The sequence below is a fragment of the Ursus americanus genome, chromosome 12 (genome assembly GCF_024610735.1).
Source record: "Ursus americanus isolate L20-20 chromosome 12, mUrsAme1.1.p, whole genome shotgun sequence".
NCBI lineage: Eukaryota > Metazoa > Chordata > Mammalia > Carnivora > Ursidae > Ursus > Ursus americanus.
Genome location: NC_142138.1, coordinates 30,130,520 through 30,142,544, shown reverse-complemented (window position 1 = coordinate 30,142,544; position 12,025 = coordinate 30,130,520). Strand labels below are relative to the sequence as shown.

General features: G+C 45.1%; 1 protein-coding gene across 4 annotated transcripts in view; it reads right to left on the bottom strand.

Moving 5' to 3' along the window:
• The window catches only part of ST6GALNAC3 (ST6 N-acetylgalactosaminide alpha-2,6-sialyltransferase 3), a 514,884-nt gene extending 503,494 nt beyond the window's left edge, over window positions 1-11,390 (bottom strand). For 2 of the 4 annotated variants that reach the window (XM_045801995.2, XM_045801992.2), the window contains exon 1: window positions 11,217-11,389. Coding sequence is in view for 1 of the 4 variants with exons in the window: in XM_045801992.2 (XP_045657948.1) it covers window positions 11,217-11,234 (18 nt within the window). In the remaining 3 variants the exon portion in view is untranslated. Of the gene's footprint in view, window positions 1-11,216 lie in introns of all 4 variants that reach the window. The other 2 variants (XM_045801991.2, XM_087866012.1) reach the window with 2 other exon arrangements.
• Window positions 11,391-12,025: the final 635 nt, after the last annotated feature.

Below are 12,025 nucleotides of genomic sequence, written 5' to 3'. Positions count from 1 at the left end.
ATGATTAAGACAGTGAACTCTAGCACTAATGCATTACCTTTCATGACCAAAGCCAGTACAATTTGACTTCAGAAGCTGTTTCCTGCACCCACAGCAGAGAAACGGACCTGGGTGGGGGAGGGAGGTGGTGCATGCAGGGGCGGAAACAAGAGCACAAGAAAGGGTTTGACCTACAATCACAGCAGGAGCCAAAGCCCTGGTTTATAAATCAACATAAACTGATGTTGAAACTGATTTGAAAGAAACTGAGTTTCCAGAAACACAGGAGGAGTGCCATCAGCGAGGAGTTCATTTCACCCCCAGGCCCTTGCTGTTGGACACAGAGGCCCACGCGTTTCAATATTCATGGGGGCCTGAGCCCCATGGCATCAGAAAGCTTGGGGTTTAATGAGAATAATGAAGGAAGAAATCAAATTTATTACAATGCCGAAAAAGCTTATTAGAATGCACTTGACTTAAATTTCTTAAACTGACTTATATTCTTGTCAGTTTCTGGGGGGCACCGCATGTGTTTGAAGCCTTCCATGACTCAACAACTATTTGTTGTTGTTTTTTAAGGATTTTATTTATTTATTGGTCAGGGAGAGAGCACAAGCAGGGAGAGGGGAAGAGAGAGAAGCAGACTCCCCGCTGAGCAGAGAGCCCAATGTGGAACTTGATCCCACAACCCTGGGATCATGACCTAAGCTGAAGGCAGACACTCAACCAACTGAGCCATCCAGGCGTCCTCAACAACTATTTTTTGAGTGGGATGTAGGATGTCAGGACTGTGGCCCGCAGATGGGCCTCATCGGCATTACCTGGGGGGCTTGTCAGAAATGCAACTTCTTGAGCCCCAACCCAGACCTAAGGAATCATAAACTCTGCGTGTGGGGCTTAGCGATCTCTGGTCAAACAGGCCGTTTGGGGTTTCTGGTGTAGTTCCAGCTGAACAGCACTTGTGGTCAGTGTATCTGTCAGAAGCCACAGACTTGGGGGGCTCTGGAGTCTGAATTCTAACCCCACCATGTGGCTTTGGGGAGTTACATCTCCCCCGTAAGCTTTCGTTTCCTCTTCCACATGGAGTGCTTGGCTCCACGCTCAGTAAATCCCTCTGACGTCCTCAGTGTGGGGCCCCTGGGCAAGAGCTGAAGATCCATGGGAGACCCTGCACAGGCCCTGACCCCCGCTCTGACAGTCTGCTGAAGGAATTTAACAGCCCAGCACAGGGGGTGGCACACTTTATCTGCAAAAGGACAGCAAATTTTTAAGGCTTTGCAGTCCAAATGTCAGCTTCTCAACTTTGCTATTGTAGCGTGGAAGCAGACACAGACACTAGGAAACAAAGAAACATGGCTGTGTTCCAGGAAAACTATTTATGGACACTGATATTTGAATCTCATACATTTTCACACTTCGTGAAATCTTTTTCTTCTTTTGAATTTTTTTCAACCACTTAAAAATGCAAAACCCATCCTTAACCACGGGCCTGGCAACAGGGGATCTGGCCCAACTGTAGCTAGAGGATCCTGGTCTAACACTCTTGGGTTAGCAAAACTGTTAAGCTATACGAACCATAGTTCCCTCATCAGTCCAACAAAAGTAAATAATGCCCATCTTGAAATCTTTTGAGATAATAAATAGCTGTAAAATATCTGGCAGGCTGTCTGCCAGAGAGAAGGTAGGCAGCAAACGGCAGCTACTGCCATTAGTATAATGAAGTGTCGTCTCCTGATCCGAGAAGACGAGGTGGAGCAGGGTGGGGACGCAATGCACAAGTGTAGACAAAACAGAGCTGGGGGTTTACAAACAGATTTGGGCTAAGCACCACTGGACATACAGCTATTCGCATACTGCTGAATTTATATACACACTAACAAGCAGTGAAAAATAAGCAAACTGTACAAAAGAACGCCAATCACCTTACTCTCTTAACTTAAAAGAAGACATGTGGTTTACTCCGAACGTCCAAATTGCTGCCATGTGTGGACCGCCCTGCTTGTGCAAAGGAATGGCTCAAATCAAAGTGTATACAGTCTGTCTCTCACCTCAAAGCCTACAGGAGTTCACACTACCACACTGAGACCAAAGCCGCACTCCCCTGGGAGAACTCACAGCTGTTCAACATCTAGGGGGCCAATCGCGCTCAGGAAATGGAAAAACCGAGGACTCCATTTTAGGTGAAATTCCGAGGGCTCAAGAAAGGCTCCAGTGTGTCCCTCGGTCCAGCACTCATGATTGGCTCATCACTGCTCCCTTTGGCTGCCAAGGGTCCGACCAACAGGAGTGTCCTCCCCTTCTGCTCGCAGCCAGCAGGCAATCCTTCCCCCCACCCGCTCCACTGCTCTCACTGCCTGGACGGGCAGTGGTCCCTTCTGAGGGCGAGGATGAGGACCTGAGCAAACACGCTGTCCTGCCCGGCAACCACTACCCACAGCCGGCTGTAGAGACTTCAAAATATGGCTAGTGTGACTGAGGAACCCATGTTTACCCACATTTTCAACAATACTTGATTCAACTCTTGGAAAACTTTTGAGCATCTTTGGAGCAACCGGAACATGCGAATCTACTTTTTTGACTGTGCATTTTATAAAATCTAAATTTCTGATGAAAATTTAGCATCCAAATTGAGATATGCCGTAACGGCAAAATGTACACTGAATTTTGAAGACTTAATGAAACAAAAATATAAATATCTCATCATTAATTTTTATATTGATTACACGTTGAAATGAAAATGTTTGGGATATATTGGGTTAAATAAAGTATGTTATTAAAGTAAATTCTGCCTGTTTCTTTTTGCTTTTATGTGTTAACGTGGCTCCTAGAAAATGTAAAATCACGTAAGTGAGCCGCGTGGGATTTCTACCGGACAGCACTGCACTAAATAAACGTACTACCGCCAAGACTCGTATTCATCACAAAGCTGGACTCAGACTCAGCATTGGTTCAGCTCTGACCTCTGCACTCAAAATTCGCTTACCACCCATACCCTGGAGAACAGCCCTTCTTTCCCGGTTACCATTTTCCCTGCTTGATAAGGCAAAACCTTCACAGAGAGACTTTCACCCCTCTTTAGAGTCCAGTCTACTCGTGGGGCCAGAAACAGCAAACAACAGTGCCAGGAATGGCAGCCCCTGTTCTTTGCAAGGGTGTATCCCACTTGTCCCAAGGAGGCAGATCATCCCAGAACACTTCCTTGCTCATCCTAGTCCTTGAAACCTAAGATGAGCTCCAGGTGCACATTCTAATCCCACATCATGACTCACTTCCAATGCAGGACATACACATCTTACTTCCCACTCCCCTGTGTTCAGGACCTTCTCAGGGCAGGATGCAAATACGGTTTTCATAACAAACCAAAGAAGTTTTATTTTTGTGTCCAGTAAAGGAACAGCTAATAAATACAGTAAAAAAAAAAAAAAAAAAACAAAATAACCTCTGAAGTTAGAGAGAAGTGCCCTCCAAGAAGGATTTTATGTGCAAGAATTTTAAAATCTGAGTAAATATGAAGGTGCAATTGATTGAATGAATGTGGGTATATATTTTTATTTATATATTTACATTGACTATGTATATGCAAAGACATACATTTCTTTTTTACACAAATACTAGAACGATTCGAGTACAAGGACCCCTCCTTCCTGGCCCCCAAGCCACCTCTTTGGAAGTTAGCTTCCCCCACTCTCCCAAGCACCAGATGTTGTGAGCCCCCACCCCTCCACATCACACAGGAAATGAGAGGAGGCCCCGAGATGATGGGGTATGGGGCACAGGGGCCTCTCTGAGAATGTTACCTACCCTGAGGCTCTAGTTTATTGAATCTCTGGATACCCTGGGCCAAGGTCTCTGATGAGGCAACTTTAAATCAGTTTAAAATCAGAACCAGAGCCTACTCTCAGTCCTTGCGCTGAGGGAAAAGAAAACAATAGTGAAAGCACAGATAATCCCTTCACCTCACTTGAGCCATTTCCTATAACCCCCTTCCTGCAGACAACCCTTGACACAGCTGTTAACAAGGAGAGGAATTAAACAGTTTGGGGTTTAGCTCCTCTCCCTTTCCTGACTCTGGTGGAGGTGCTAATTGGCAGTAAAATGCATAAAAGGTGTACATCAGAATGGCTGGGGACGGACAGGATCTGGATAATCCATAAACTGAATAATGAGCCTTTTAATAACCAGGAGCTAACTGCAGCTCTCTGTAATGGGATCCTGGTAGCACTTGTAAATCTACTCTCTCCAATTAGAAAAATGCCTTCCTCCACTTTTCCCAGAAGCCAGAAAACAGAAAAGAACTCCTCCAACTCCCAGCCCTCAGGCACAACTGTGTGTTAAATTTTCACAAACAGAAATTTTCCTCCTGGGGAGGAGATTTCATAATTTTCCCTAGTCATCTACTGGAAAGCTGAATAGGCTCCCTCTGCTTTCCTCAAATCTAAACCCTTCTTTAAAGCCCACCAGTTCCCAAGACAGGTTTCCTCGACTCAGGCTGTTATCTAACTATTAATAATACTAATAATAGTTTTGCCATATGTGTACAGTGCGTTCTGCTTTGAAGAGTGCCTTTGCAAGCATTAACTCTTTTGGACACCAACACCGCCCCAGAGGGGATCCAGGTTGGGAAGCCTGAAGTCTATACGATTTGTGGGTCTCCTTAAGAAAATGAACATAAAATTATAAATACAAAAATCCAGGGCCTTTTCCCAGAGCCTTGGAGGGGCCCTGAAGCTTGGCCTAAGGGGAAATCCAACTCTGTATGACCCCTCTCCTTCACTCCCCCACCCCTCGCAAAGAGACCCATGGATTTCTCAGGCTAGGGGGAGGGGTCATGTGACTTTCACAAGATCAAAGGGCTATTCAGTGTTGGAGGCAGAATTAGAACTTTCTTACCTCCCCAGTCTCTGTGGCCCTCTATTTCCCCCGAGTTCCTAGGTCACAAAGGAAACTCTGAAGAAGGAACAGATAAAAACAGCACAGCCAAAAGTGATCCTGACCAGGCGGGTGTTAGGAAGCTGTCTAGACTGAGTATTGCCTGGGTAGAAGATGGTGAAATAAACACGAAGTCCCCACAAACATTCACTTAAATTGGCACTGTAGGCAAAAGACACACTACCTAACCACACAGAGCCAGGTGAATTCCATCCTCACCGCTTACTAACCACAGGACCTGGGACAAGTTACTGACTTAGCTTCTCGGAACTTCAGTGTCTTCATTATAACACAAGTTTGCCTGAGATGATGTATAGAAAGCACTCAGCATAGGACTGAGCCCGACCGCTCTAGGTGCTCAATAAATAGCAACTATTATTGTTGCTTTTGTTCTCAATTCATCCAAAAAGCACTGCTTCTCCACAAGAAACTCATTCCCCAAAGTGTGCAATTGGAAGCTGCAAAAGCATTCTGTTCGGTCACCTTCAGACTGAAAATCAGCCAGCATCTCCCCCCAGCAGAAAGAAACGTCGTAGCAGATTTATTAGACCAAGGGCCTTGTCTGTTCCACTTGCCGGGTGATCTTAGAGTTTCAGATTTATAATCTGTGTACCTGTGAAGTCTCCGTGGCTTTCCAGCCTCAGCAAAGCCAGACTGTTCTCAAACACTTTGAGACCTCCTAGTGTGAGAACCACAAATTGGGATTGTGGGTGTTGGTTTTTTGTTTTGTTTCTACTTTTGCTTTTTTGTTTGTTTCTGTTAACCTGGAGAACCAAAAAGATCATAACAAAAGATAAGCCATTCCTGCACTTCCTTCTTTCTTCCTTCTAGTCCAGTACTCCCTTCCCCTTCCCTCCAGATTTCAAATTGGCTCCAGATTTTAAAGGAGACACAGTAACAGATGTACGAGAAACAAACTGAGAAGGAATTTAAGGAACAAAGTAACTGGTAAGCTCTAACCTGCTTGCTACATGTTAGAGTGAAAAATCCATGCTATATCCATGAAGAATTCAGGTGTTTACAAAAGAGGACAGGTTAGGCCCATGTCTAGAAATGGCATCTCAAAAAATAAAAAACCGAATACATGAATGCATTTATGTATTCAATAAACCTTCAAGTAACACTTTAGTGAGACCCAGGCAAGTTCCTACGGGACACCAAGTTGAATAAGACAAGGCTTTTTCTGGGGCGCCTGGGTGGCACAGCGGTTAAGCGTCTGCCTTCGGCTCAGGGCGTGACCCCGGCGTTATGGGATCGAGCCCCACATCAGGCTCCTCCACTAGGAGCCTGCTTCTTCCTCTCCCACTCCCCCTGCTTGTATTCCCTCTCTCGCTGGCTGTCTCTCTCTCTCTGTCAAATAAATAAATAAAATCTTAAAAAAAAAAAAAAAAGACAAGGCTTTTTCTGTCCCCAAGACGCATCAGGGTAGCCACCCATACCTCCATCCATATACTACCACACCATTAGCATTATTCACTCTTAAGGCTCAGCGAACACCAGCTGATTGACCTACTGAAGGCCCCCGCCCTTTAGGAGTTCACAAACAGAGGAGTCGGGAAGGCAAACAGCGAACTGACAGTACCGGGTAATAGCTGCTGCTACAGAGATGAGACCTGAGACCACGGGCGCTTGGAGAAGCCTGCTGAAACACGGGAAGGCTTCACCCCAGATGGGACAGTGACCCAGGAGCTGAAAGATGAGCACGACTTTTGTCGCTGGAGGAAAAGTGATAGCAGAGGGAATTTCCTGCAGAGAAAACAGCATGCCAACAGCAACGAATTGCTAATGGTTATTTATCCAGGATATGTCAGGTTCTGTTCTCCAGAATTACCTCATCTATTCCTCATAAGTTGAAGAAGTAGGCACTATTTTTGTTCCAAACCCACAGCTGAGAAAGCGGAGGCTGATCAATCTCATGGCTGAAGCCGGTGGGTCTGATATCAAAGCCAAGGCTGTTAATCCCCACCTATACCACAAAGACATGGACCCATGAGGAAGTGCCACATCTACAGACCCCGGATGAGTGTAGGTTAAGTGTCTGGGTGAGGAACCCGGGTAAAAGCAGCAGGCAGTGAGGTCAGGTGTGTGCAGGAGCGAGATGGTGAAGGAATTTGAAGCCCAAGCTAAACAGTTGGGTTATCCCCCTGGGGCTGGAGAGCCAAGACAAGCATTCAAGCCTGTAAGTGGCTTGATCAGTACTGCACTTTACACAATCTCATGAGAGTAACGTGGAAGATGGGCAAGTTTTGGGGGAGCCTGAAGAAAAGGAGGCTATTTCAAAAGACAGAGCAAACATGAGGCCCTGAACGAGGCAGAGAGAGAGTAAGAATGGAGAGTAACAGGCAGATTTGAGAGATTCTTCTAGATATAATTGATGCAATATGGTGAAGAATTAGGTCTGGGGGAGGCGGAAGAAATGTAAATGAGAAGACACCACGTTCATAACTTGATATCACCAGTCATCCAATTTCCCATCCATCTAAGTAAATATTACACGGGGATGGGTGACTAGGAGGGAAGAAAGCAGTGGCTAAGTCATGCACCTGTCATGTTATTGTTTACCTGCTTCGTGTTCATGGGTCTCCTCAATCTGGCAAAACCATGACCTATGCTAAGGCAGAAATGGCTCATACGTGTCTTGTGTCTACCTATCCACTCAGTGACCCTTTAGCACTGGATACAAAGGCAGCTGAATACAATTCATCAAATACTGCTAAATACCAAAAGTGTACCAGATACTGTGCTCACATACATACCTGCCGACTAAAGGTAGAAATCATAAAAGAAAAGATAAACAAATTTTATTACTGGAAAATTTTAAATATCTATAATGTACAGAAGGAAAACAAATGACTAATATAAATTTAAAAGTTCCGCTTCGCTAGTAGTCAAATAAATACAAATGAGACACCTTTCTTGTCTATCAAAATTTCCAAGACTTTTAAAACACTCCTTGGAAAAAGACTGGTCCTTGCCTTAATTGTTCACAACAGCACAGCCACCCAGGAGGGCTGCCTAACCAGGAGCACAGCAAGAAAGGAACCTAAGACTTGGACTTGTTTTTACTAAACTGTAACTAGCCTTTGGCTCTCTATTGTGCAGATATTCTCATTTAACCCCTAGAGTAACCCACTGAGGAACACATGATCATCCCCACTTCAGAAACCAGAGCAGTGAAATCAAGAAACTTGCTTGTGGTTATAGAATTAGTAAGTGGTGGAGCCATAACTGAAACCCACATAGTTCTGGCTTCAAAGCCCAGGCAATGTGGAGTGAATATATATTTCACAATTCAGTGATTATTGAGGTACTAATTATTGTTGTTATGAGAGCCAGCTCTGTACAGGGACAGAATGGGCCTCCCCCATACACAGTACCTCGAGGGGACAGTTCTGCATGCTACAAAGGACCACCCCTAGCTGCCACGGCATGGCCTTCTCTTAGTTACTTGGAGATCCCCACTTTTAGGGTCACTACTGTGTAGGCCATAAGGATATTTTAATCAACCTCTATCTCAGTTTTCTCATAAATAAAAATGGATGATAGAATCAACCCAAAAAATCTGTTAAGAAAATTAGTTTTCTCCCGGAGTAAAGCTGACATTGCCTCAAAAGTTATTTTTAAAAACACAAGCTCCATGATCGTAAATCCGATGCAGTGTTCAAAACCTAGCTCCAGTACAGTAAGTGGAAAGCCTGTCTTGACTAGTCAATAGGAGGGCTCATTTCTCTCCTCCATGCTGTAGGATGCCTTCCGCACATCTATGTTACTCTTCACATGGTAACATAAACGTTCCCTTACTTTTCTATCCCTTTTCCTATACTGTAAGCCACTTGAGAACCAAGTCAGTGGTTCATGCATCTTGTAATGCCAACACCAAGCCCAGGGCTGGCAAGTGGCAGAAAATGTTTTGGTTTAAAAAAAAAAAAAAAAGGAAAAAAATCCATCATTTTACCTTCATAAAACCCTGTCAGATAATTATTATAATTTTCTGCATTCTAAAATAAGCGAATTGCAGTGACTGTCTAAAATCATATACAGGAGGGCAGGCTTGCACCGAATCCAGGTCTCCGGACTCTCCACTCCACCATATATGGTCTTCAAAGACCAGAAGGGCAAAAGGCCTACCGTAGGCCATTGAGACCATCACTGCACAAAGGTACTTTGTTTCTCAAACATGGTAAGGATTCTGAATGGTATCGGGACATCTTAGAAAGTGGTCACCTGGGAAAGTACAGAGAACAGCATGAAAGTATAAGAAAGGCTGGCAGATCTGGGTCTAAACCCACATTCACTTTGTCCTTAACCCTGCTGCCTTGGGCAAATCTCTTAAACTAAGGAGCCTTGGCTTCCTTATCTGTAAAATGGGGTTTTAAACGTTACTGACCTTGCAGGGTCTGATGGAAGAATGAGAGTTGTATTATATGAAATAGGCAGAGGATATACTGAGGATTCGTTAAACTGCAGTATTCATTACATGTCAGAAAAAAAGTGGCACATATTTATGCCTATGCCACAGAGTAGTTTTCATCCCCTATCTTACTTTATTTCCACAGCAACCCTGTGGAGTAGGTGCTATTACCTTAATCTTACACTGAGGAAACTGTGACTCAGAGACATTTAAGTAACTTGTCCAAGGGCACCCAGGTGGCAATGGGCAGAACCTGTATTCAGACCAAGTTCTTTCTGAATCCAAACCTCTTTGAAGTTTATCTGTCTGCATCCCAGATGAATTTCGGTGGAGGAATGATAAAGAGGACTCAGATGTGCCCCCAAATGTCTGAGGTCAATGTGAGGTGCTTGAAAACAAAGTCTGGATCAGATTCATGTGTAGCTTGGCGTATGAGTTTAAAATGTTTGGAACATGTGCAAGATAAGGCAGGGAGAAACCAAAAGATGAAGATAGCCAATGATAAATGTCATGCTCCTCAATTTCCCTTTCAGCTAATAATATAATAAATAGTAAAGAATGACTCATACTCTTATTTCAGTCCTTGTGCTGAGACTCCAACTTAAAAATCCCATATTGTAATACCGATGTATTACGTATTTCCTCTTGATCTTGCTACCATTTGTTATGTCCCAGAAAATGTTCCAAAACCAAAGAGAGGAAGTTCAGAAAAGTCACAGGAAATATCTGACCTCCTTTACTCTAAGGAAAAAAAAAACACACACACACACACAAAAACCTCTCCTAGGTTAGTCTCTTATTTGTGACACAATCTCTTATTTGTGACACAGGTAACTAGTATAACGGTAGATGGCTTCGAATCATCCTACAGAGAAACAAATGCTATTTCACAATAAACAACAACAAAAATCTTTTTCTGGTGTTTTCCTCTATCACACAGCTCCCCCAACCTTGGAACAATTAGGCCTTTGCATTCTCCAGTCAAGGCCCAGGAAACCTTCAGGCTGTGAATGTTTATGATTCAGGCAGTCAGGAGTCAGATTAGGTGAGGAGAAACAGGAGTGAGAAAAAAAGAAAACAAAAAACAAATAAAACACCTCTCCCTGTGGAATGGAAAGTTCTCAAGTGAGGCACTAACCCCACATCTTCCCACCTGACACCACAAAGCTGTAAACCCAGAACGATGCTTGGTCCAGGCCCAGAACCCAGACTTGGAGAAAGAAAACTCAACAAAGAAGGGGTGGTTTGGCGGACTCTGATATGGAGTGAAATCATTGGGTCAGTTCAAATTTATGACTTTAAGGAGGGTCAGAGATTCTCTACTAATAAAAACATCCTCTGTGAACTTTTCTAAAGTAAAGTTAATGGCACATAATGCCAGCAGATCTCACAGAAAACTCATTCCTAAGGGACTACCTGTAAACTCAGAAGTTTGTCTTCAAGAGATCAAATGTTCAATAGAACCCCCCTCTGCTCACTCTCACCCCCATTCAAAGTGCTATATCCTTTACCACCAGTAACCCATGCCCAGACTCTTCTCCATTCTCCCTGGCCCCTGAAAGGCCTCAGGCAACCGAGCCGCGGGACCCGCGGGAGCACCCCTCCCCTCCCTGCCATCCCCATTATTCGGCACACAGCCCTGCTCTCCCCTGGAGCCAACAGTCTGCAGCTCCTTCAATGCAGGCGCGAGCAGGCAGGAATGGTGGGAAGAGAAGCTGTGCCAGCTGCATGTTTCAGAATCTCCCTCCATATGCATTTGCCAAAGGAACAAAAAGAAAATCAATGCCAGGAAAAGACAACTGAGATGAGGATGCGGTGGGACCGCGGCTGACTCCTTGCCTCTTAGCAGCAAGGGGCTGGCCAACCACGCGTCCGAGCCTCAGATCCCAGTCGTTACCTTCAGGATGCAGGCCATGGCGCTCCGCCGGCCCTTCTGCCACCGAGCAGCGGGCGCGCCTGGGTCAGGGGCAGTCCCGGCGACAGGCTGGAGGCTGGTACCGCGGCAGGACCGCTCCAGCCTACATTCCCGCAGATCCAAATAAGGGGACCGCGGTGCGAGCTGCGCGGGCACAGGCCCCGCCCCCCGCGCCGCGGCCCCGCCCCCGGGCCCGTCCACTGGCTGGCGGCCCCCGAGACCCCGCCCCCGGATTACGTGCCGTCCCGGTCTCCCGCGGCTGCCCCTCGATGCTTGCTACTTTTTCTTTTCTCTCTCCCTTTTTTTTCCCCCAATAAACGTTCTGTGGTTCAACGTATACAAAGTCTGCTCAGCAGCAGGCAGGGATCTGGGTCTTGCTGGGGAGAGAAAGCGGCCTTTTCTTCTCCTCGATTCGGTCTCCTCTAGCAGATCAGAGAACCCCTTGCAGACATTTCACAGTTTTTAAAAAGTTAAGTGGGTTTGGAATCACCTTTCTGCAGGTTTTGGGTGCATCAAAGGGTTCTTCAAAAGTAGGAGATGAAATTCTCCCTGAGCTGTTTAACGATAGAGACTGCCCTCTGCTTAAAAATGCTGTGATGGGCTCATCTAAAATTAATTATTTGCCACTATTAAGGGAGCACAAATATGTATCAACAAAAGATGCCAGGAACTTAACGCTGTATGTTTTGTGTGTATGTACACGTACACAGACGTGTATGCATTGCTTTCTTGCTTTCAGCTTCTGCGTTTATTAAAAAGAAAAATAAAGGTGTGGATACATAAATATACAA